Source organism: Raphanus sativus, chromosome 5 (assembly GCF_000801105.2).
Source record: "Raphanus sativus cultivar WK10039 chromosome 5, ASM80110v3, whole genome shotgun sequence".
Lineage (NCBI taxonomy): Eukaryota > Viridiplantae > Streptophyta > Magnoliopsida > Brassicales > Brassicaceae > Raphanus > Raphanus sativus.
Window position 1 is genome coordinate 11,152,279 of NC_079515.1, and position 26,268 is coordinate 11,178,546.

General features: G+C 32.3%; 2 protein-coding genes, 1 long non-coding RNA gene and 1 pseudogene across 7 annotated transcripts; 2 read left to right on the forward strand and 2 right to left on the reverse strand.

Annotated features, from left to right (window-relative positions):
- Positions 1 to 297: 297 nt before the first annotated feature.
- LOC108861969 (uncharacterized) lies at positions 298 to 11,971 on the forward strand. Of its 5 annotated transcripts, none has more exons than XR_008946547.1 (23): positions 298 to 435; positions 523 to 719; positions 7,344 to 7,667; positions 7,740 to 7,841; positions 7,939 to 7,998; positions 8,088 to 8,317; positions 8,518 to 8,641; positions 8,719 to 8,899; positions 9,227 to 9,255; positions 9,335 to 9,486; positions 9,566 to 9,668; positions 9,755 to 9,850; positions 9,937 to 9,992; positions 10,104 to 10,227; positions 10,325 to 10,387; positions 10,480 to 10,539; positions 10,618 to 10,779; positions 10,880 to 10,953; positions 11,046 to 11,139; positions 11,239 to 11,375; positions 11,457 to 11,534; positions 11,612 to 11,742; positions 11,839 to 11,953. XR_008946547.1 is itself a non-coding variant. In XM_018635972.2 (23 exons), exons 2-23 carry the CDS (start codon positions 540 to 542, stop codon positions 11,911 to 11,913), a joined length of 2,613 nt encoding a protein of 870 aa, XP_018491474.1. In that variant the 5' UTR covers positions 298 to 435; positions 523 to 539; the 3' UTR covers positions 11,914 to 11,971. The 5 variants fall into 5 exon arrangements, 4 of the variants coding, with proteins under 4 accessions (XP_018491474.1, XP_056867369.1, XP_056867370.1 ...); XM_018635972.2 differs by having other exon boundaries at positions 11,457 to 11,537; positions 11,637 to 11,742; positions 11,839 to 11,971; XM_057011389.1 differs by having other exon boundaries at positions 377 to 719; positions 11,457 to 11,537; positions 11,637 to 11,742; positions 11,839 to 11,971.
- A 283-nt stretch (positions 11,972 to 12,254) lies between these two features.
- LOC108861975 (uncharacterized) lies at positions 12,255 to 13,432 on the reverse strand. Its single transcript, XR_001950949.2, has 5 exons — positions 13,275 to 13,432; positions 12,989 to 13,169; positions 12,830 to 12,910; positions 12,636 to 12,721; positions 12,255 to 12,558 (listed from the first exon to the last, which is right to left on the reverse strand). It is a non-coding gene; the product is annotated as an uncharacterized LOC108861975 (long non-coding RNA).
- Positions 13,433 to 16,927: 3,495 nt separating this feature from the next.
- Positions 16,928 to 19,191, forward strand: LOC108861970 (cytochrome P450 76C4-like; annotated as a pseudogene).
- Positions 19,192 to 23,666: 4,475 nt separating this feature from the next.
- Positions 23,667 to 25,855, reverse strand: LOC108861971 (uricase). Its single transcript, XM_018635974.2, has 8 exons — positions 25,467 to 25,855; positions 25,122 to 25,214; positions 24,953 to 25,028; positions 24,762 to 24,871; positions 24,481 to 24,572; positions 24,234 to 24,407; positions 24,057 to 24,150; positions 23,667 to 23,972 (listed from the first exon to the last, which is right to left on the reverse strand). Exons 1-8 carry the CDS (start codon positions 25,665 to 25,667, stop codon positions 23,889 to 23,891), a joined length of 924 nt encoding a protein of 307 aa, XP_018491476.1. The 5' UTR covers positions 25,668 to 25,855; the 3' UTR covers positions 23,667 to 23,888.
- Between the last annotated feature and the right edge of the window lie 413 nt (positions 25,856 to 26,268).

Below are 26,268 nucleotides of genomic sequence, written 5' to 3' on the forward strand. Positions count from 1 at the left end.
TCTTTTCTTTTTGATCAAAGATTAGATTTATCTTGTTTAATAGTCCAATTAGTTTTGAACAAACCAAAAATAATAATAATTAAATATTGAACGAATCATCTGGAGATTACACGATACTGACTTGTCATATATCCATGCAAAATTTTAAAATGCTTGTTAAAAACCATTAGGTTTGTGGCAAAGATCAAGCATTATTATCCCGGATTATGTGGCCCTGCTTCTGACATTGAAGCTAGAAAGAGAATCACGTTGTCAGTTGTCTCCCTGGACACGCCTGTAGCTTTTGCCTAACTAACCAATTTTCAAAAAAAAAAAAAAGCTTCTGCCTAACCACGTTATCAACCACCATATAAGTATAACCAGGGTCTGAGTGAATGTAATGTTGCTTCGAAAACTCCGATCTTGAGATCAAATCCACATTGTGCCAAAAATAAGGTATTTTTCTCGTCTACATGATTTTCCTTGATTCATTATATAGTCGGGTATGTCCAAGAATCTCAGAAGAAAATAACTTTTGAAAAGGAAACAAAATAATAAAAATGAGAGTGGCGGTGATCGGAGGTGGAGTTTGTGGATTAGGAAGTGCCTACGTTCTTGCAAGAGAAGATGGAATGGAGGAGGTGGTGTTGTTCGAAAAGGAGTTTCTTTTGGAAGGCCATGCTAAAACGATGCGTCTCGATAGCGTTGATTTAGACGTTAGATTCATAGTCTTTAGCCCTGTACGTACGGTTGCACTTCCTCTCTCTTTTTCTAAAATTGTTAGTTAAATAACTGGAAAATATTATTTAAATCATTAACTTTTAAATTTGATTGAAATAAATATAACTTTTCAATTTTTTGATAAACAAAAAAATATTTTACTTTTGTCGAAAAATCATTTTAATCATAGACTTTGTTGATTATATCATTTTAGTCATATCATTAGTTAACAATAATAGTTAACTAATCATGACTAAAATGGGTTTTAAAGTTAATATCTATTTGGCACAAATATATCAAAAAAATTTCAAAATATTAAAATTTTAATATTGAAAGTATATTTTTTATAACTATAACAGTAGTAATAAATTGAAAAATTATATTTTTTATTCAATATTTTTATTTATAAAACTTTATAGTTACGAAAATAATTTATTCTAAAATTTAACCTCCAATTTTTTGTAAAAAAAACTTGTATTTATATTTTTGCCAAAAAATCATCAATTTTAAAAGATATTTTAAGCATATTGTTAGTCAACTATTACAGTTAACTAACGATATGACTAAAATGATATGTTTAACGAAAAATTATGATTAAAATGGCTTTTCCACAATAATTGAGTATTTTTTTGTTTGTCAAAAATTTTATGTTTTATTTAAATCAAAATTGAAAATTGATGATTTAAATTACATTTTCCCAAAATTAAATAACCATTCTAGTTTTTATAAATGAAAACCGCGGTTTTAAGCAATACTACATACAATATCATTTTGCTTTAAAACTTCTCCTTTTGAATATATATACCTGACATAGGAGTTATTTCTTGAAAACTATACATAAAATAATTAGATAAAATAGATCGATACATATAGTAGTGGAGGTCTATGGGACAGTTCTTCCATTGATTAAGAATTTCGATTTTTGAGAAGTATGATCGACTAACATCACCTAAAGCATTGTTAAAATACTGAGTTAAGATATGTAATAAAAGACATATTCCTCTCTTTTTTATTATGTTTACCAATCAGGTGAAACAACATTAATTGCATTTTATTCAGTTACACTGGTTACTCTTTAATAGGTAAGATTTTTTGTGTCCATCATACTTGACGAGGGAGATATTTACTCTGGTACTAATTTTTATTTTTGTTTTATTATTTTGTTTTCTTCACCGCTTTTTCTCCTATTTACTCCGATACTTTTTCTCCCATTTACTCTATTCTAATTTACTCCATTTTTTTTACCGATCACTCCCTAGAATCTAGGGCCTAGATTACTAATACGTTAAGCATGGGAACTAAACTACTGCCAGTGAAGAAAACGTATAAAAATATTACCAAGTAATAAACCCGGCCCAGAGTATAGTACGGAAAGCGAAGTTTACCAAATTCATGCAGCGTAACAAATTAAGTGGTCACAGAGCCAAAGTTCGATAAGCAACTTTTTGGTTCATAATTGAATACCTTTTATTGGTGACTAACGTAATAAGCACGTTTTGGTGTTCTTCTTATTGAAACCTAACTTTCAAATTCACTTAATATCTGGACCAATCTCAACTAATTCTCAAAAAAAAATAGTCGTCTGGTTCCAAGTTTCCTAATTGAATTAACTCGAATATTCCTCTCACCAAACATCAGTATTAGTTCCTGACATAACTCGAAAATTACATGAATAATAGGTTTACGCCTTGCCTTACCTTTAGCTTTTTTCTTACTACCAAACAACACTCATTGATTTAATAAAATATTTTCAAAAAAGGTTCAGCCTATGTTTTTTGCTTAACAAGTATTCTTGCTTTGCTAAATTGTAAATATCATATCAGAAATGAACTGTTGAGGTTTATAAGATGTGATTAACAAACTATAAGACCTCTAAAACTTACTTCCAAAGCAAAAAAGGTAAAAAACATGGAAGCAGAAGTCAATCGAACTTGAAACCGTTCTGCTTTGGGGCGAACATGACAACAAGTCTCGATACAGACTTGTAGTAGCCGGATAGAAGGTTGAGAGCCGAGATGGGCTTGAAAGGAAAGACCCGAGAAACTAGAATACAAAGAACACAATGCTAATGGGAAGTGGATTCAACGGCTGCCTGCAAAAGTTGCTTTACTCCGAGGGACAAAAACAATCCCGCTCAAGGACTGTCCTCTAGGTCCGGGCTTGGAAAGAACTAAACTTGGATTCCAGCAATAGACAGGACAACACATACTACGGGTGTTTATTAACGCTCAACTAACTCGACCGCACTCGCCCTCTAAACCGGTATAAAGAAAGAGGCAGCATCACCACCTCCAGAGTCTTACTACCTCCTCCAATTGCAAAGTGTTACCCAGAGCTCTAAGAAAACGAAGAATCTCCACAACCCAGCTCATGTAAACCTGCAATTCCAATCCCAACTAACAAGCAACGTCAACACCAACAACAAAGGAGGGGAGATGAGCTAATTTAATGCATCACTCAGTAGCTAATCGCCTAATCTTGACTAAACAGAGTGACAGAGATAACCATGTCGCTTTCCGTCCGAGGTCCCGAAACCTCTAGCTCAGGCGACGCGTACCCAGATAGCCTTTGAAGGTAAAGACCAAAAGAGACATTTTTTCCGGTCCGACAAGAAGATTCAGATGTCGGGAGTGGAGATGAATGCTTCGGTGGTGAGAAAGATGAAGCAGCGGCACAGTCGCTAGAGACATCACGTCGCAACTGCCTCTCAGCTTTGACGAATCAAATGACGTCACCTGCAAAAATGACGATCCGAAACAGAATCACTTACCAACAAACCTTAACACCGGAGATGGATTTGGATATGACGGAGTCGGCAAAACCTTCTCACAGCACCAAAAGGTGCCGGAGAAGCAATCATAGCAAAGGGAAAAAAGGGTTGCGAAGGTTAGGGTTGAGAGAGAATTGACGGCACGTGGTTTTGACGCACTTTTTTGTTTTCTGCGAGCGTATATTTCAAACTTTGCTTTACAAGTATTGTCGGAGGTTGTTCTCAGGACAAATGAATTATAGGCCTAAAACTTGAACAAGAAATAACTAAAGGCATACTAAAGTATAAATAACCAATATAACAAATGGACAAACTAAATCGATTAGTTAAGCTCAGGTAGCAGTGGGCGGCTTCCCCCTCCCCTCTAGTTTGGTTACGGCATTCGGGTCAAGATCATCTTAGATATCAGATATACAAAAAGGAACATGGACATGGACCAAAATGTTGAAGTTTTATAAATACTATGCTTTATGAAACATGAAACCATATAAATATATATAACACGACATTATAGTAATGTTTTGATGTTTACAAATACTAATAGTTGTGTCAGCGTTTACTATATTGTATTTCGTATTAAAACTTGACACACGGCGCATCCTGATGTTAGTTTTTTTCATAAATTGCTTTAATGACAACTAGATCTTGACCCGTGCGACCGCACGGGTATTAATTTTCAGTTTTAGTTTTTATTTATTTATACTAAATAGTATATTTATAATATTTGATCGTTTTATATTGACTAAGCTAGGAATAGGTATTTGGGTATCCACTCGAATCCGGTTAAAATTTATCAGGTTTGATATTTTCGAGTTTAAAGATTCTATCTCTATTCCGGTATTTATAAACTTTGGTTCCTATTTGATTTAGATATTTGCCGGTTTGATAACCCGTTTAAATTATTTTAAAATTTTCAAAATTTATATACCTTTAAATATCCTTAAGTCTAAAAAATATAACATGTAAATTTGAGTAATGTAAGCTGAAGTACCTAAATTAAAAATTAAAATAATTAACTTGAATATTTGGATGAAGAATAATATATATATATATATATATTTGGAGTTTTGATTATTGTTTATCTACTTTAGATGTTTACTTTTGACTATTTTTTATATTTCAAATCAACTTAAAATAGCTTATATCTTGGATATTAACTCGAAAATAGCTAACATATTGAAGTATATAAATATGATTTAAATACATTCGAATATCTGAAATATTTTGTTCGGATAAGGTTTAGTTATGGTTCTCTAGATACCAAAATGGTAAATCCGTTTGGATATTATCTAGTTTCGGTTTAAATTTGGTAATAATTTTTTCGTTCAGATTTGTTCAATGAAGAATTGATATTATAATTTCGATGAATTGTTTGTCCAATAAAAATGTATTTTTTTGAATTTGACATTGATTTAATTGAAAAGTTAATGAAGTGTATTTAATTCAAATTTAATTTTAGAAAACACATTAATGTAAGTGGAAAAGACAAAGCATTAAAATAGGAAGTATTATTTAATTGTGTATTTAATTCAAATTTAATTTTGGAAAACACATTAATCAAAGTGAAAAAGACAACATTAAAATAGGAAGTATTAGTTAATGTCAGTGGCATGGAAGTGTAAATAACACTGAAAACTAAGGGATATTTTATATGTGTACTTCTCTTTTAATAATATAGACTAGATCTTGACCCGTGCGATCGCACGGGTATTAATTTTCAGTTTTAGTTTTTATTTATTTATACTAAATAGTATATTTATAATATTTGATCGTTTTATATTGACTAAGCTAGGAATAGTTATTTGGGTATCCACTCGAATCCGGTTAAAATTTATCAGGGTTTGATATTTTCGAGTTTCAAGATTCTATCTCTATTCCGGTATTTATAAACTTTGGTTCCTATTTGATTTAGATATTTGCCGGTTTGATAACCCGTTTAAATTATTTTTAAATTTTCAAAATTTATATATCTTTAAATATCCTTAAGTCTAAAAAATATAACATGTAAATTTGAGTAATGTAAGCTGAAGTACCTAAATTAAAAATTAAAATAAATTTAACTTGAATATTTGGATGAAGAATATATATATATATATATATATATATATATATATATATATATTTGGAGTTTTGATTATTGTTTATCTACTTTAGATGTTTACTTTTGACTATTTTTTATATTTCAAATTAACTTAAAATAGCTTATATCTTGGATATTAACTCGAAAAATAGCTAACATATTGAAGTATATAAATATGATTTAAATACATTCGAATATCTGAAATATTTCGTTCGGATAAGGTTTAGTTATGGTTCTCTAGATACCAAAATGGTAAATCCGTTTGGATATTATCTAGTTTCGGTTTAAATTTGGTAATATTTTTTCGTTCATATTTGTTCAATGAAGAATTGATATTATAATTTCGATGAATTGTTTGTCCAATAAAAATGTATTTTTTTGAATTTGACATTGATTTAATTGAAAAGTTAATGAAGTGTATTTAATTCAAATTTAATTTTAGAAAACACATTAATGTAAGTGGAAAAGACAAAGCATTAAAATAGGAAGTATTATTTAATTGTGTATTTAATTCAAATTTAATTTTGGAAAACACATTAATCAAAGTGAAAAAGACAACATTAAAATAGGAAGTATTAGTTAATGTCAGTGGCATGGAAGTGTAAATAACACTGAAAACTAATGGATATTTTATAGACTTATTCTTGGGTTCACCCCCTAGGTGAACCTTTAGGTTCACCAACCAATAGGATTCAAGTATTTCTTATTTAATACTCTTTTAAAAAAAGAAACAAAATCTTATTAAATTATATTATGTTTTTAAAATAAATAGCTAAAAATAAACAAAAACAGTAATAATTGAAAAAAAAGTTTTTTTTTAATTTTAAAACTATGATTCATCCAACAGTTTAGTGTTTATCCAAGGGTTTAGGGGTTTTCAAGGGTTTAGGGTTTAGTATTTAGGGTTTAGGGTTTAGTATTTTGGGTTTAGAGTTTTTATTAAAAAGAAATTTTGCAACTACAACTATTTTTATTTATTTTTAGTTATTTATTTGAAAACATAATATAATTTAACAATATTTTATTTACTTTTTAAAAAGATATTAAATATAAAATACTTGAATCCTATTGGTTGGTGAATCTAAAGGTTCACCCTAGGGGGTGAACCCAAGAATAACTCTATTTTATATGTGTACTTCTCTTTTAATAATATAGATTTTAAACACAATTTTTTTTGTTCAGACCAGAATGGAACCTATCTGAAGGACCCGATTCTAACTTAACATATACCTGAATATTCATATTTAACTAGATTATTTAAAAAATAAAAATGTTTTATTAACATATTTGAGTTTTTGTCACGGGTAAAAAAAATCCTTCAAACATGTAAAATTACTATGGTTAACACGTCAAATAATAATGTTAAATTATTATGATAAAAACAACTAATGAAGTAGTGTAAATGTGCAAAAATGTAAAATATTTAATAATGCACTTAAAATAGTTTAATTTTGTTTTGTATTAATAATAAATACCCCGATTTAAAAATAGTAATTAATGAAATAATTAAGAATAATGAAAATAAAAAGTGAATATAATAAATTTATTGAAAATAAGGTTAGTTCTATTTTGTACAGATATACTGAGTTTCTAGGTGTCTTTCAAACGAAGTCACAATATTGTAACGGCAAACAGCATTTTCCAGTATATTATGAAAGCGGAACAAATGATATATTTAAGAACTTTTTACTCTTTTTCTTCTCATCCTATCCATGTAAACGCAGACACATTTAAACGGCACTTGGAAAAAATGAAACACAAGTGGATAACAATCATGAATATGCATGTGATTAGGTTATGAATCCGAACATGATGGAGTTCTTTAAGAACTTAGGAGTAGACATGGAGGTTTCAGACATGTCTTTCTCAGTGAGGCTCGACAATGGCAGAGGCTGCGAATGGGGAACCCGCAATGGACTTTCAAGCTTGTTTGCTCAGAAGAGAAACATTCTCAACCCTTTTTTCTGGCAAATGATTACAGAAATTATGAAGTTTGAAGATGACGTACTAAAATATATCGAAGATCTGGAGCGTAACCCTAGTGCTGATCAAAATGAAACCTTGGGAGAGTTTCTAAAGTCTCATGGATACTCTGCCTTGTTTCAGCAGGCTTACTTTGTGAGTTTTGGCATGTTTTTTTTTCATAATTTCTTGGAAGACAAGAAAGCTTAATTTATGTTGTTGGGACAGGTACCAGCATGTGGTTCCATATGGACAAGCCCACCAGACAGTGTTCTTAACTTTTCAGCTTACTCTGTCCTGTCTTTTTGCCGCAACCACCATTTACTTAAGGTTCATAAATATATTATCAGTCAAATTGTGTTTTTAAACTTTTAAGTCTAACCAAAAGAAGAGTGTTCTCTTACTTCGTTTTTCATTTCTTCCTTAGATCTTTCCCAGGCCACAATGGCTTACTATTGCAGGAGGTTCGGAGAGTTTTGTCACAAAGGTTCTGAACTATTAGAAATTTACAATTGCATATATTTCTACACTAATCACTCATGTATGGTTTCGTTACTTATATTACTTGTGGAACAGGTTAGGGCAGAACTGGAGCAGCGAGGATGTAAGATTCGAACAAGTTGCAATGTACAATCTGTTACAACTTCTGAGGATGGTTGCGTCTTAGTAACAACTGAAGATGGATCTCAGGAAGTATTCGATAGGTGTATATTAGCTGTGAACGCACCAGACGCTCTGAGATTGCTCGGAGAAGACGCCACGTCTGATGAAGCCAGGGTTCTTGGTGCTTTCCAATACGCTTACAGGTAAACCTCATAGAGATATCAGATAACTAATATTGTTATTATCGGTAGATACAATACCCTAAGGATTAGGACTTAATACCGTGTATATAAACTCTACTTTGCACATACACTTTACATTCTATTTCACATGTTCTAATCTGTTTAAGTTGCATTATTGGGATTCACTAAATTGTCAATATGTCATTGTTATCGACATGTAGTGATATTTATCTCCACCGCGACACTGATCTGATGCCGCGGAATCGTGTTGCTTGGAGCGCTTGCAATTTCTTAAGAAGTTCTGAAAATAAAGCAAGCCTTACATATTGGCTCAATATAATTCAGGTATATTGATGACACTTTTGAATATAAATTTTACCATTATATGACGAGATTGGAATGGAACTGTGTTTTCTTTGCAGACTCTTGGAGAGGAACATGATCCATACTTTCTCACATTTAATCCTGAAGTTACCCCAAATAAGACATTGTTTAAGTGGACCACTGGTCGTCCTCTGCCATCTGTTTCTGCTTGGAAAGCTTCACAAGAGTTAAACAACATTCAAGGGAAGCGCGGTCTATGGTTCTGTGGTGCATATCAAGGTAGCCCCTAGATTTTCTATTGTTACTCAAATTCATTTAAGAAAAAATTACTCATTCTACCCTTCTTCTTAGAAAATCTCATGAAAAAATAGTACTAGAAATTTGGAACTTTTCCATCAAGACCTAAGCATAAATTTGGTACGTTCATAGGTCTAATTTAACTGAATACTATAGTAGTGTATTTCCAACATGTGATTTACAAACAAATCATTTATGGACAAGTAGCAATCTCTAGCTAGACCCACCATATTTGAAATAAAAATGATAGAATGAGCAAAACCCAAATCCATCTAAATATTCATTTGGTTCCTTTTTACCTTTTTGCAGGCTATGGTTTTCATGAAGATGGGCTAAAGGCATTGATCATTCTATAAATAATCCAATTCATTGTTCCTCTTGATAGTTTTTTTGTGTAAATTTAAAATTTGTTAACAGGCTGGTATGACGGCTGCACAAAGTCTGCTAGGGAAAGATATGGTTCCTCCTCTGAGCAAGCCAAAACATATGGTTCCATCTCTAACCGAAAAAGGGGCTCGGTTTTTATTTACTAGATTCTTGAGACATTTCATATCAACCGGTTGTGTAGTGTGAGTTCTCTCCTCTCTCTATAATGCATAGCTTCATATATTTAACGTACGTATACTTACTAGTAATAGATCCTAACAGAGTATATGAAGAAGGAGGAACAATGTTCACTTTCAAAGGAAAGGATTTGAGATGTAACTTAGAATCTGTCATAAAGATTCACAGTCCTCATTTTTACTGGAAGGTTGGCACGTAGGATCACACCAGAAAGAGCCTTTAACTCAATGAATAAAGTTTCTTTCAAAACCTTAAGTATTATTTTTCCTACAGGTTATGACACATGCAGATTTAGGACTTGCCGATGCTTATATAAATGGAGATTTCTCGTTTGCCGATAAAGATTCAGGACTTATCAATTTGATCATGGTATGGAAATGTACATGCACTTATTTTAAGAACAGAGACTAATAAACTTCTGACATATATCTATCTGTTTGATTACAAACTTGCAGGTTCTCATTGCTAACAAAGAATTGAACTCAAAGAACTTAAATCTTGCTAAGAAAAGGTAAGCTTTCAAACTTACCTTTTCTTAGCAAGATTTAAGGTTTCAAACTTTCAGCTTTGGGATGATTTTGTAAGCTTCACTTGTCATATTTCATGTTTTGGGATTATGTAGAGGTTGGTGGACACCTATGTTTATGACTGCTGGTCTAACATCTGCAACACATTTCCTAAAGCATTTCTCTAGGAAGAACACTTTAACTAAAGCTCGAAGGAACATTTCACGTCACTATGACCTTGTAAGTTGTCTTATGCTCGCATCCTTTCTATCTCAAGAATTTTTTCTTATTCTTGTTGAGGGTTCTTGATTAGCTTTGTCATTGGATATTTTTACAGAGCAATGAGCTTTTTTCTCTATTCTTGGATGATACCATGAGTTATTCTACTGCGGTATTCAAGGTGACAATGATATTTCCTAACACTTTTTTTATTCTTTTGTTAATTTGCTATGAATATAAATTTATTCTTTCTCTATTTTTACATTTTTATAGCCAGACGATGAGGATCTGAAAACTGCACAGATGAGAAAAATATTTATTTTAATTGATAAGGTATGATAACATATTAATGTTCTTGATTCAGAACATGATTTTCTCTCATATTTAATTTAATAAAGTTGCACATTTTAGGCGAGAATAGAGACGAATCATGAGGTTCTAGAGATTGGATGTGGATGGGGAACTTTGGCCATAGAAGTTGTGAGAAAAACTGGATGCAAATACACTGGCATTACACTATCTATCGAACAGCTTAAATATGCAGAAAAAAAGGTTAAAGAAGCTGGACTTGAGGTTTGTGTTGAACCATCCCTTGATTGATTTTTTCCAATGATCCCCCACCAATGATCCCACCAAGGCTATATAACCAAAGATGTAACATCTGAATCACCAGGATCGGATTACATTTAAGCTTTGCGATTATCGCCAACTATCTGATGCTAAAAAATATGACAGAATCATATCTTGGTAATACATTTTTTTCTTCTCTACCTGATTGTATATAATTGTATAACCGTTTTATGAGTCTACGACATAACAGTTTTGGAATGTTGTTTCAGTGAGATGATAGAACATGTTGGCCACGAGTTTATGGATACATTCTTCAGTCACTGTGAAGCTGCGCTTGCAGAAGACGGCATCTTTGTCTTGCAGGTAACACTTGTTTCTTCCCCTCACAGTTCCATTGGATCCCATATCATGGTTGCATATATAACCTTTGATCCTTTTTAATGTTTACTTATATAATAACAGTTTATATCGATACCGGAAGAGCGTTACAATGAATACAGACTAAACTCAGATTTCATAAAAGAATACATATTCCCTGGTGGATGCCTTCCTTCTTTAGCCAGAGTTATTTCTGCAATGGCTTCTTCTTCAAGGTTGAGGTAAAGTATATTTTTTTTTCTTTTTCAGAGTTTAGCATGAAAAGCATTTTCTTAAACTATCTAACAACTAAGAAAATACAGCATTGAGCATGTTGAGAACATTGGGATTCATTACTACCAAACGTTGAGATGCTGGAGGAAGAACTTCTTGGAAAATCGAAAGTAAAATCTATATATTTTTATGGTTGGAATCTTTACATTTGCATAGACATTTGCACTCGTATCCCAGCAAAAAAAAAAATTATTGTTATTTGTACACAGACAAATCATGGATCTTGGATTCGATGATAAGTTCATAAGGACGTGGGAATATTATTTCGACTATTGTGCAGCTGGTTTCAAGACTCTTACTCTTGAAGACTACCAGGTAAAACCTTGAACATAAACGACGTAACCATGCTTTTTTTCCTCAGTGTCACTAGACAAATACTTGATCGAATCATCCGTTTCCACAACATTGCAGGTAGTGTTCTCACGTCCGGGGAATGTGGCTGCATTCGGAGATCCATTCCGTAACTTCCCTTCTGCTCATAATTAGTAGAAGAACCTTCTCAATACTTTTAAAGTACTATTCTCGGTTCTTGTGCTGTTTCATATTCATAGTTTGCGTGTGAAAGCATCTGTAAACTTAAAAACAGAAAACTGCGTTCATGATTTGATTCTGCATTCTCTGTACCAATAATCTCGTATGTCTAGACCAAATATCAACTTATTCTACCTCAAAAAATCATATAATATAACCGCGTTAAATAATGTTGTTTGATTCCTTAGTCGAACTGTTATGGAGTGATTCACTTTCCTAAGGCCTTGGAAAAAAACTATTATACAGTATTACATGATCTTTGGTAAGAACAGTCTTGGCCTCTTGGTGGGTTGTTAGCATTTTTTTAGGTTTCTACTTCTAGGTTGAGGTAGAGTATTTTCACAAGACATTTTACCTGAGTCGAATTACACAATAACTGGGTTCATTTTAGCACGAGAGTAGAGACACATACGAGCATTGGATAAAGAAACCATTTAAGCTAACACAGTTCTTCCCCTAGATAAATAACTACTACTCTCATTCTCCTTGTTGCAGTAGTAGCACCTTACTGCGGTACTCCCCCAACGCCCATATCGGAAAGATGTTCCTGTAAGCAGCGTATGTTATCATGCAGTTCCGGTTGAATACTCCCATTATTTCCTGACAGACAACAAAACCAAGAGATTAATCATCCATTATTCACCCAAGAGTAGTAGTTAACGCTGCAATCTCGTTACCTGTTGTGGGAAATCGCCTTCCTCCATTTGAGCATTAAAATCAAGTATCTTGCAGCCCTGTGTAGTGGTTCTTGATCTACCTCAGCCTAATTAAGAAAACACACACACACACACACACACACAAAGAGAGACATTAATGTAAAGGCATAGAAAAAAGAATGCAAAGTTTAAAGTATTCAAAATAAATCACTCACCTGCCCAGCACCAATGAGTGCGAGCAAAGCCCATGATGTATTCACAACATGAGAGTTGTCGCCTTTAATGCCTGTATATACCTACTCAAAAGAAGAAGAAAACACGCCAATTCATCAGTAGAACATATGAACGAACATATATGCAAAGTAGTTACTAACCTTGTCTTGACATGAAAGATAGCTTTCTCCCCATCCCCCTGAAGGAAGTTGTTTCGACGTCAACAGAAATTCACAAGCTTTCGCAACAGCTGGAGAGTTTTTCAATGTTTTTCCAACAGCTTCTAGCCCTTTCACTCCAAACCATGCACCATACGTGAAGCAAAATGCCCATGATCCATACCTATTATCACAGGTTACGAGACTTAAACCAATAAATATAAGCACAAAAACAAGAAATGTGACTCTGCACAAAAAAAGTGTTTCTGTCGTGACTAGAGCGACAAACCATGAGCCATCTGTTGCTTGACTTGATTCAATGAACTTAACGGCCTTCTCAATGCATTCATCTACATCCTTCTTCCGATGACCCGGATAAAGCTTTCGGAATGCTACCAAAGCTTGGATAGCAGCTGACGTTCATTCCACGTAAGTACAGTACCATTCGAACGCATAAAGGAAAATTTCCAAAACATAAAAATGTATCATTAAATGGAAGATGCTAGAGTCTTACGGATAGTCTATAACAATATCGCAAAGGTTTCTGAAGGGTTGACTAGCTGTCAACAGATATAAGCAAAACTTGTCACTATGGAAGAACTCAAGCAGAGGGGAACATTAAGGACAAATTTTTGACAACTTAGTCTCATAGATACAAATAAAAAGTATATGTTATCAAGCTTCAGAATATTACTGATCTATGTTAGGTACAGAGGCATTACCTCCAACCAAAGGTATGACCTTGTGAGCTCATATGTTGCGACGCCTCCATCTGTATTCTGAAGTCAGAAACTAATTGCTTAGGAAAATGTTTTTCTTTGCGGAATGTAGTCTCCTATGACTGATCAAATACACTATAACTAGCACCAAAAAAAAATTCAACATGTAGCGAAATGAGAACGTTAACAGCATCATATAACCGGTTCGTATCTAGAGGTTCACCAACAATCTCCTTGGGGACTTCAGATAGCGAAAGAGTAGCCTGCAGAGGGAAAATAATAACAGATTCATTACGAGGAAAAATAAACATTTATATCCATAACTTGTAACAAGCAAAACTTGTCACGTGTAACATTGATATTTTGTAAAAGAACTTGTTACAAGTTATATACGACGAGGAATATATATAGTTCGTCTTGTCAATGCAATTACTGGGACCGCTACAATAAAAGAAGCGCAAAACACTTCTTAATTCTTAATCGTTCTGAATACAAACTTATCAGCATAGCGACTGTTTTTACTCTGATAACTTTACACTTCTAGAGTTTTAGTTTAAAAAAAATTATACTCCCTCCGTTTCGAATTATATGTCGTTTTGGAGCAAAATTTTCGTTTCAAAATAAGTGTCGTTTTATTATTTCAATGCAAAATTTATTGACTTTTTAATCTATTCTATTTTTCTATTGGTTGAAATCTGGTTAGTTGTATTGGTAATGATGTTTTTATCTAGTAAATATACAAAATTAAATGTTTTATTAATATGTGTGCCGAAGTCTAGAACGACAAATAAATTGAAACGGAGGGAGTAGTTTTTAGTGCGTGCACGTGACGCATCCCACTAGTATTCGGGACCTACCACTTGTGGATTTTAGACTTCAGCGACCAGCCAGCCGACCAACATACTTTTTAGTTAGTTTGTCGGTAAAAACTAAAAACGAATAAAACGTTTCAAATTTTCTGACGATGTAGTTATTAACTATTTTAGTACTAGTTATTATTTTCTACGGCGGACAGTATCCTAGAACTCCAGCGACGGAAGATGTTCGTATATAATGATGCATAGTAAACTTTTTTCCAAGAATTTATATTCATTTTGGAAATGGAACTTCACAACTCATCTAAGCATCCAAGATTTAGGGGGTGTTATTGGTTTGCATATTTTAATGGATTTTCAAATTCAAAACAAATCTAGTGTTATTGGTTTTATGATTTTAAAATTCATATTCAAATCTATTGTTATTGGTTTGTGATTTTAAAATAGATTTTGAAATCAAGTGTTATTCAATTACAAGGATTTGTTTAAGTATTTGATTTGAAATTGTACTTCAATGGATTTGTGAGTATTTTTAGGATCAAAATACAAAGAAACAAATACAGAGGTAAAACTTGTTATTTTGCTTGGATTTGTATTATATCGGTTAAACTTCAAATTTTATAAAAATAACAGATTACTACATTTGCACTTGCACGAGGACAAAACTGAACCACATCACCTAGGCTACAACCTCATCACCTAGGCTACAACCTCATCCAGATTGAGTCTTGATGTTCCTGTCCTCATCCTTGACAAACATATCCAAAATCTGAGTAGACTCCAACCAATAAATCTCTTGACATAGAAGAAACTGTTTTCTGGATTACTAAGCCCAACTCCGTTTCTAGAGATGATGATAGATTGATTGCTAATTCTGGAATACATGCTCTGCCTGAGAAAAAATGGTAGAAACTGTGAGACGCGAGGAGTATACGTAGATGCCGTTTTTAACAATAGCAACGTCTTGAAACCTAGGGAGGTTACTGAATCTATTGTTAGTCCACGAGATGCTTCGGTTTCAGATCCTTTACAGAAGAAGAAAATATATATAGCGTATGAAGATGATGAATTAGTTGCAAATCCATTTCATTCATTTATAAAGTCCACTTAATTTGATTTTGAAATCTAATCTTTGATTTTGAAATATGTTTGTTTGATTTTGAAATCAAGGGATTTGTCAATGATTTGCAAATCCAAAACATTTTTCTAAATCCACAAAAATACTAGAACCAATAACCCCCACTTATATTCATTTTGGTAATGGAACTTCATGACTAATCTAAGCATCAAACTATGTTTTTCATATTGTAATTTCTCCGAAGCAATTATGTTGAAAACCTTTGCAGATTAAGTCAAACTTACATAAATAAGTTCAATTCCAATCAAGCATTAAAACACCAAATTTGATGTAATTTTGTTTTTAACAAAATACCAAAATTAACACAATGTCACTAAATTTGCTATAATATAAATAGTGTTAAACAGTTTTACTCCAAATATTTTAATTCATATTTTATTATGCTTAATTTAATAATATAGTTCAACTAGTATCATTATTACTTAGTTTAAATAATATATACTATTATTTTGGTGTAATGATAAAAGATGGAAAATATATGACACTAGAACACCAATTTTGGTGTAATTAATATTGTGGAAATTCTATAAATTAATATTCGATAAATTAATAAATATCATAATTAATAAATTTCTCTAGTTCAAAACTTGGTCCATTCAAAATATAACACAAATCAATAAAATAATAAATTTTAGAAATTCTTATGTAAATATAAAGTCCCAATAAAATTATAAATTAATAATATATATATATATATATATATTACATTCATAATAGAATTATCTATATATTTAACACTTAATATATATTTTGATGAGATTTAACAAAGTTATATCTAAAACTGAATTTAAATTTTGTGAGAAATATTTTATATACACCAAATAACATAATAAAATAATACAAGTGTCAATTTTTAAAGGTTAATTAATGTATATACATATTGTTTTTATTAATTGTTTACCTTTGAATAACAGTGAATTTGATATAGTTTTTATAAAGTGTTAATTGAATAAAAGAGAATTTCAAGTGATATTAAATAACTTTACCCAAACTACATATTGAATAACAGGGGATTTGAAAAAAAAAATCTAAATCATCCCTTGAATAACAGAGGAATCAAAAATCCATGGTTCAATACATCTCCCTAAAATCAAATATTTTTCTTATTTTATAAAAATATATCTTAAAACAGAAAAATATAAATAAGAAACTTTTTGTAAATTAATAACTTTATAAATTAATAAAATATCAAAATCTCAATATTATTAATTTATAAAGTTTTACTGTACCAATTTCGTTGGTCAAACTACCAATAGTAGAAACTAGAAATATGATATATTTAGACAAATGTTTGGGATTCTATTAACACAGAAAACAAATATGCAAATTGTCTCAGAAAACCTGTTCTTGTCATTTTGCTTTATCCTATCATGTTTCTTTATTCTTACCACCATAAGATTCCGACGGAGCTCTACCCGATCCACCATGCTGCCTCCTGGACCTCCACGGTTACCGATCATAGGGAACATTCACCAAGTCAGTAAACTTCCACACCGTTCATTTGCGTACCTCTCGAGAACATATGGACCAATCATGCATCTAAAGTTTGGACGTTTAAACACTGTGATCATAACTTCACCAGAAGCTGCAAGAGAGGTTCTGAAAACACACGATCAAACCTTATCTGGCCGTAGCTCTCCTAACTCGATACGGTCCATTAATCACCAAAACGTTTCCGTTGCATGGATTCATCCGTCAACGGCACGTTGGAGGTACAATCTACTATCGATCTTTTTCTGTGGCGTTTTGTTTATTTTTTATGAGTTTTGCTACTTAAAATTTGGATTTTTCGATCAAATGCATATAGTTGTATATGTGGTTTTTAGTAGTTAGGCTTTTTTTTTACATTTAAGAAAATACACTATATTAACAAGTCTTAAATTGTAAACGCAAACTAAAGATATAATTTTTAGTTGTGGTATAAAAAGAATTAGTTGTGGTATATTTGTGTTTGTTTTTGCAAAGCATACGGAAAATAAAATGCTTTTTTTTTGCTTTACTTTTACTGCAATCTTCAAATACGTTTATAACGGAAATCTTGTTAGCAAAATAATTAACCTAATAATTTGTTATTATTTTCTGTCTAGTTGATAATTTATTAATATGCAACCATAAAAATCAAACGCAACAAAAGCAAAAATCAATTATTGTTATGTTTTGTTTAAGACTGTTGAGAAAGCTGTCGGCGACTCACCTATTCTCACCGCAACGTATTGAAGCAACTAAAGCTCTGCGGATGAAAAAGGTGCAAGAGCTAATGAGCTTCATGGATGAAAGCAGCGAGAGAGAAGAAGCTGTTGACATTTCTCGTGCCTCTTTCATCACAACTCTCAATATCATATCGAACATTATATTCTCGGTTAATCTCTGTGGCTACGGCTCGGAAATTTCCAATGGATTTCATGACTCAGTTATTGGAGGCATGGAAGCTGCTGGGTGTCCAGACCTTGCTAACTTCTTCCCGTTTCTTGGGTTTCTTGATCTGCAAGGTAATAGAAAGAAGATGAAAATCTGTTCAGAGAGGTTGTTTAAGGTTTTCCGAGGGTTCATCGATACTAAAACTGCGGGAAAATTATTGCGGAATAATCCAAAAGATGCTTCCAGCAGAGATTTTTTGGATATGCTTCTTGATCTCACCGTAGGGGATGAAGCCGAACTCGACAATAATGATATTGAACACCTTCTCTTGGTAAATCCTACTATCGTTGCACTTAATCAAAGGCTTTTATAGGATAATGAAATCAATGTCTGAAATAAAAAGAAAACATTAATCTTAGTATTTCAACAAACCATAGATGGATATGTCAAAAAATACGATGATATGATTAAATAAAGACAATTTTAGACCTATGCATTAAGTTGGAAATGGATAATTTGTTTTTATATATGTATGAAATGTCGAGCTCACTCATATTTGATTCTATGTCAGGATATGTTTATGGCAGGCACAGACACAAGCTCTAATACCGTAGAATGGGCTATGGCAGAGTTACTTAGTAACCCTAGAACGATGGTGAAAGCTCAGTCCGAGATCCAACGTATGATAGGCCAAAAAGGGTTCGTTCAAGAGCCTGATTTCTCAGAATTTCCATATATACAAGCGATTGTGAAAGAAACTTTGCGTTTGCACCCAGCTGTTCCTCTTCTCCTCCCACGGAAAGCGGAAACGGACGTAGAGGTCTTTGGATACCTTGTCCCCAAAGATGCTCAGGTTTTGGTGAACGTATGGGCAATAGGACGAGATCCGAACGTGTGGGAGAATCCAACCCGGTTCGAGCCAGACAGGTTTTTGGGGAAAAAAATTGATGTGAAAGGAAGAGACTATGAGTTAACACCGTTTGGCGCTGGAAGAAGAATTTGTCCAGGATTGCCTTTGGCTGTGAAGATGGTATCACTTATGCTTGTTTCTCTTCTTTATTCCTTTGACTGGAAGCTTCCAAACACGATCGACATGGATGAAACTTTTGGTATTACCTTGCACAAGACTAATCCATTACATGTTGTTCCTGTTAAAAAAAACCGCTACTAGTTAAACATTCGCAATGGTTTTTTCTTGGTTAGTGATGTTGATGCATTTGAAAATTTGAAGTTTGTTTTTGTCATATTATCTATTATTTATCTTATGAATGAAGAATATCACAAACCATACAACTATCTATATCTATATTATTAAAGTTTTTTTTTTTGCTAAAAATAAGGGTTAAACCCGGGTCAATGATGACACAAGCCTAACCCCCGGGTGGAGGTACAGCCCACGGATAAACCCTCTCCTGGGCATTCAAATGAGTCGAAAGCAATAACTCATATCCGTGTGGCCGGTGAGGTTTGAACCCGGGTTCGCCTTATTGGGTTTCTTGAAGTTGAAGTACAAAATCAGAGTGTTTGGAGACTTAGATAGGAGTATTGAAAAAATTTAGACTGTTTGGAAACATGAATTGTAGTCTTTTAAAATTAATTTTGTTTGGAAACAAAGATAGTAGTATTAAGTAAAAAAGTAATAGGCTTAAGTTACTAAGTCCATTATAAAAAATGTTTTCAATATATATATAAAATACAATACAAAGCTCAATTGGAAATATCAACTCAAATTATGGTTTTTATATTTCATATTAAATTTTAAAAATATAATATATGTAATTATTTATATGATGGTACATATAAAATACTATTAATTATATGATTACTTATATGATGGTACGTATAAAATACGATTAATTATATGATGAAAGTATACAATATATAATAATGACTAAGGATGGGTTTTCGGGTATCCAGACGGGTTTTGTTCTGATCGGTTTGCGTTTCAGGTTTTCGAGGTCAAAGATTTCAACCCTATTATGATATTTCAAATTTTTTGTTTGAGTTTGATTTGAATCTTTGTGAGATTGGTTCGGGTTTGGATAACCCATTTATATTATTTTTAAAGTTTTATATTACCTATAAATTTCTCAAAACCCATTTAAAGTTTGAGTTTTAAATTTCTCAAAATTGTTAAATAAAATAATATATTACCTATAAATTTAAATAGTATATGTCAGAATACCTAAGCTTAACATATCAATTGGCTTGATTTAAAATTTTGGATACGGAATCAATAATAATTTTAAGTATTTTTGGTGATTTGAGTATACTTTAACTATTTCAGATATTTATTTTTGACTATCTATATATATTTTCAAGTATTTTAAACCAATTTAAAAGTATCATTCTTGATATTTTATATACGTTAAATCTAAAAATAATTAATATTTAAGTATATAAATCTATTTTTAGATAAATTCAGGTACCCGAATACTTTGGTCCAGATCATAACCGATTCTCTAAATAAGAAAATTTTGAATAATTCGAATATTTAATCAATTTATGTTCGGGTTTGGTACTATATTTTCGGATCAGTATCGGTTCTGTTCTTCGGAGTCATTTTGGCAAACCCTAATAATTACATGAAAAACAAATATCATCATATTTTTCAAAATATACATCCGCGCAGGTGCGTAGATCAAAATCTATAATCATTTATTTTAACAACAACCCAAATAAATATGTTGATTGGAGAGGGAATAAAATAAAGTCAAAGAAATACATAGTTTGCCACATACACTTTATGCATCAAATTTATTTAAAAAAAGTTTTACTAAGATAAATACATTCAATAATTACAAACAAATAATATATTTCATGAAAGTGAAACATAATATCCGCGCTTTCGAAGCGCGGATCAAAATTTAGTTGATCTTATTATTATTACTGATTCTAATAAAAGAAAAAATCATCTCATTTCTCAAACGCTCTTATCTCAATTATAATTTATAAGATTTCTTCTCATAAGGACCTTATGATAAGGTGGCTAACGTTTGAAGAAGCTGAGGCATCCATAATGAAATTGGGACTTGGTTATATCTGTAGGTCAATGTAAAACCCATAAACAAGCTCAAACCATCAATTGGCTTTTCGTCGTCAGAGACGGATTACGCTTTACACATTTGTGTATGTTTAATAGATCGTAGTCGGATCTATTGTTGTTGACCACATTATTTTAACTGAAAAACTATTTGAAGACACCATAGTTACAAATTACAATACATACCTCATGGACATGAAGAGTGACCCTCTTTATTTCAAAAACAAGGCAAAAGCCAAAAGTTGAAGAACATGTGAAGTAGTCTTTAATTTGTCATTGCATTGTCCAAAAGCTTACATTTTAGAGGTTATACGGCTTAGGGTTGCTTCTATAGATCCAAGAGGTTTATCCGTTGGCAGGTACACATCATCCTTAAACTGGAAAATCAATTTATTAGAAACCATTCATATTCATATCTTGTAGTTTCATTATGAAAAGGTAACAAAAACGTTAAGGTTCTTACCTTAACCGTTGAAGGGTTTTCCTCGGTTGACAGATGTACATGTAAAAAGTGTATATTTGGCATTTTAAGGTGAATCGATGTTACATCAGTGAACCTAGTCATGTTAAAAGAACTTGATCGTGGTAAGAATCACATAAACAGTGAAGAGAATGTCGACATATATGATGATGGTACCTTCTTAGTACAGCCCTTCCCATAAGATGGAGTGTGCCTTGGACAGAAGGGCTGTACACACCGGTTTCATGATGACCAAAGAAAATATCCACCAGCACCTTCTTTACTACCTGAACTTCTCATTTAAGTAGAGTTCTTTTTCCGGGATGCTTGCAACAGACTCACACGAGGACCTGTCACCACGTCTAGTTTCGGTTTCACTAAAAATAGGATAAAATGGTGATTGTTTAGAGTTTCACTCAACACTCAAAAAACAAATTAGATGCAACCAAAGAATGACATACACTCTTTCGCTCTCTTGTTCTTGTGATTCTTGCGCTTCTTCTTGGGAATCGATGGAAACTCTATAAGATGGAGGAGTGTTATTATCCAGAACAACCTCACCATATGCAAGCAACACAATCAGGGATTTTAACTGAGTTTCGTAACCTTTACACCGAACCAGTCCACTCAAGATAATTAATAGTTCTCAGTAGAAGTATCTTATAATAGCTTTCATTACTTTGTTCTTTCGTCTGGTTTATGCATCCACAACTCCAACAAAAATCATTAGCACTAAGCTAAAGTGAATCAATATTTATTACTAATTTTGATTTGGTTAGCATGATAGATAAAAAGAATATTATTTTCTTATGATCTTTCAAAAATGTAATTGTTTAATGGTTGACTGCTAAATGTCATGAGAGAGTTGATAGTAGGGATGCGTAAAGGTACTTTAAAAAATGTCATCCTACCATCTGCTTGTGTAGGAGAACCTTGAGGGTACTCAATATTTCTGAGAATATGTTTGAAAATTTGAGTATCGATTCAGTTCAGGCAGGACCAGTCATCGGCTAAAGCCCATAAAGTTAGACGATATATATATATATATATATAATATATTATTCTTTTTTTGATCGAAAGTAAATGATATATTATTAGATGTTAAATTTAATTAATAAATCTAATTAATCTTTTTACTCTATTAAAATACAATTTACTTTTTTAGTTTTTCTTTTCTATCTCTTTCAGCTAATATTTGCTAGAATACATGTATTAACAAGCAATATTATAATAATTAATTTGAATTAGAAATTATTTGTATTAACAATAAAATTGTGATTAATTTTATTAGGAATGCATGCATCTTCTATTATGCCTTTTATCCTTTCTTCTTTCTTATGTTGTAATTTTTTTTAAAAAATGAAATAAAAACACGTAAAATTATTACAAAGTTTTAATATTCATTGAAATTCTATTATGCTTCTCAAAATTTTACAAATTGAAACATTGACGTTGAAGTGATTCTATAATATGTTTTGCTCTATTTTATAAATATTATTTTTTATTTTTAGAATTAGTAGAAAAATTAGTAAGAAATAAAATTTAAAATTAACTAATAAATAAATATAAAAATAATAAGTGATGATTAGAATACGACTGCTTATCTTTCATTACGCTGAATAGATAAGATAATTGTAAATAATATTTTGATATTTTTTTCGTTAAACAAAAATACAATTTTAATAATTAATATTTGATACTATTTTAGTTACATATTTAAAATATTGTAAATTTTTAACTATAGTTAAAGGACAGAATTTTGTGGTCTGCTTTAGGCGCCGTGTGGTCTGCTTTATGCGCCGCCAGTTCAGGTATACCGATAACCTAACTGCTCTGGTCTGCTTTATGCGCCGCCAGTTCAGGTATACCGATAACCTAACTGCTCGACCCCTTGGACCCATTCAGTTACACAAACATTCTCTTTTGTACCACTCTCAAATGTTATGCTCTTTAACCGAAGAGATTCATATTTTGCATGTGGAAGTAATCAAATGTTAGCTTTTATTAAATATATGGACTCATGATTGATTCTTCATTCTGTACTGACAATCTTATATCGACCATACTTCAATAATTCAATTCATTCTACAGGCAAAGATCATGACCACCTTCAACAGTGTGTCTGATCCTTATTGAGCAATGATTCACTTCAACCAAAACAAGAAAATTATAATTCAAGTTGAAATATTTTGGGTACAAGGAAGCTCTGTACTACATAGTTATATAGCATATAAATGCAAACCCATGCATCACATACATTTTTGTGTACCTCATGAAGAGTGTCCCTCTTTATTTCATAAACAAGGCAAAAGCCAAAAGTTGTAGAACATGTGAAGTAGTCTTTAATCCATCATTGCATTGTCCAAAAGCTTACATTTTCGAGGTTATGCGGCTTAGGGTCGCTTCAATAGATCCATGAGGTTCATCCGTTGGCAGATAAACATCATCCTTAAACTGCAAAAACAATATATCAGAAGCCATTCATATCTTGGAATGTCATCATCACAAAAGACAACAAAAACAGTGAAGATTTTTTACCTTAACCATTGAAGGGTTTTCCTTGGATGAAAGATTTACAGGTAAAAAGTGAATATTTGGCATTTTAAGGTGAATCGATGCTACATCAGCGAACCTGATCATATGTCAAAAGAACATGATCATGGTAAGAATCACATGGACAGTGAAAGAGAATGTAGACAGATATGATGATGGTACCTTCTCAGTACAGCGCCTCCCATAAGATAGAGAGTGCGTTGGACAGAAGGGCTGTACACACCGGTTTCAGGAGGACCAAAGAAAGTATCCATCAGAACTTTCTTTACTTCCATGAACTTCTCATTGAAGTAGAGTTCCTTTTTCGGAATGCTTGCAACAGACTCGTACGAATACCTGTCACCATGAACGTCTAGTTTCGGTTTCAAGAATCAATAAAAAAATAAGAATATCATTGATTAACTCATACCTCCAAGATGCATTCACCTCTGTAGCAAGCATTCTCTCTCGAGTATCAGGAAGAATGGTGTACTTGTCTCTCACAAACTTCTCAAATCCTGACTGTTCATTTGCATAAAAGTGGCTTCCGTGAACAATTACTTAACAGTATCTCTTTCCAAAGCAGATTCACAAATAATAACATCTTTTGCAAACCAATAACTCTATGCATCGTAGGAAACACTAGCCAAAAGACATTGAACGCACAGTGACAATACAGAAAATTCAAAAGAACAAGAGAAGGATGTGTACCTGGGTTGTCTTAAGCAGAGCTAGTCCTGCAACACCGGAAGTTAAGGTTAGTGCACCAGACTTATGTACTGTAGCCTCCACAGTATGGTTCTCTGACCCAAGCTTGAAACCTTCACACAAAACAATAAAACCTTTATTGAGAAACTTAATCAAACAACATGTTCCAGAAAAAAAAAACACACAAAACCGACCATGTAAATGGGGCTTTCCATCGATGCATACACGCTCCCATGGCTTCTCAATGATATTAACAATAGCAGTGTAAACCTTGAACAAACAATAAACAAGAAAAGAGATGGGTACGTACACACACAGTTTTTTAAGAGTAACAAGGCAGAGTGTATATTGAGCTGATAGTACCTGTGGATAAAAGGAGCAAAAGTGATTCCCTAAAAGTATTGCAAATTCCTCAACAGAGAGTCGATCTCCACACTCTTTCGCCTTGACATAAACCTTTTCATTCAAAACATAACTGATCAAATTAAGTTGGATATGTTCCAGTCAAACAAAACAAACAAGATAGTGACACCACAACATATATATCTCCAGCCTCAGGATCCAACAAGTTGTTTCATTACAATGATCCAAGACCAAGCAGGGACAGACTATAAACTATGATCGGATGTAATAAAAAACATCAAAGCTTTTGTCTTTTTGAGTCAAGATCAGTCAAAAAGTTTTCATTTTTAAATTATTTGGACTTACGGTGTTTTTCATGGTATCGGTGGCGACGATGTCGGAGTTATCGTCACGGTGGTAAGAAGAGAGGCAGTGAGAGAGAAGACTGATGCTAACGTTCCATTCGACAAAGTGATGAGATCCATCCAAGCCTTGACGCCAAACTCTCCCAACTCTAACTCTGGCTTTGCCATGCCTTTGATCCACTCTCAACCCTTCTGCTGCCATTTAAAATTTTGAACAGATCGTACGATGATTACTAGAGAGAATCAAAAGGTCACAGTTTCTGAGATTCCTCGGAGATTAGTGGGGGAAGGAGAGAGATGGAGAGATCAAATCGAATCAAAATCAATAAAGAAAGAAAGCGTGTTGGGATTTGATTGCAGACAGCACATGAACCAAGTTGAAAGCTGACGTGTAGACGGAATCTCTAGTTGTTGTTTTCACGGACATTCCGCTGGTTATATTTCTTTCCCGACCACAGTTTAATTCTTTTTTTTTTTTTTTGCAAACAGATACTAAAATTTCTTTTTTTTTCCTCAAAAACAGATACTGTGGGTTGACAAAAAATAAATAAATAACAGGCTGTTGACAAAAAAAAAATTAAAATAACAGAGACTAAAATTTTACTAGTTTATATGCTATTCAAATATTTTGAATGTTTGCTAGGACTATTTAAAGTGAAAAACTATAAATAAACAATGTCAGGACAATAATAATTTACTAATTTATAAAATTATAATTTATTTTTAAAAATCTCTTTTTATATTTATCTATTTAAAATATTTTTATTTAAAAAGGTGAAAATTATTATTTCAAAAAATTAAAA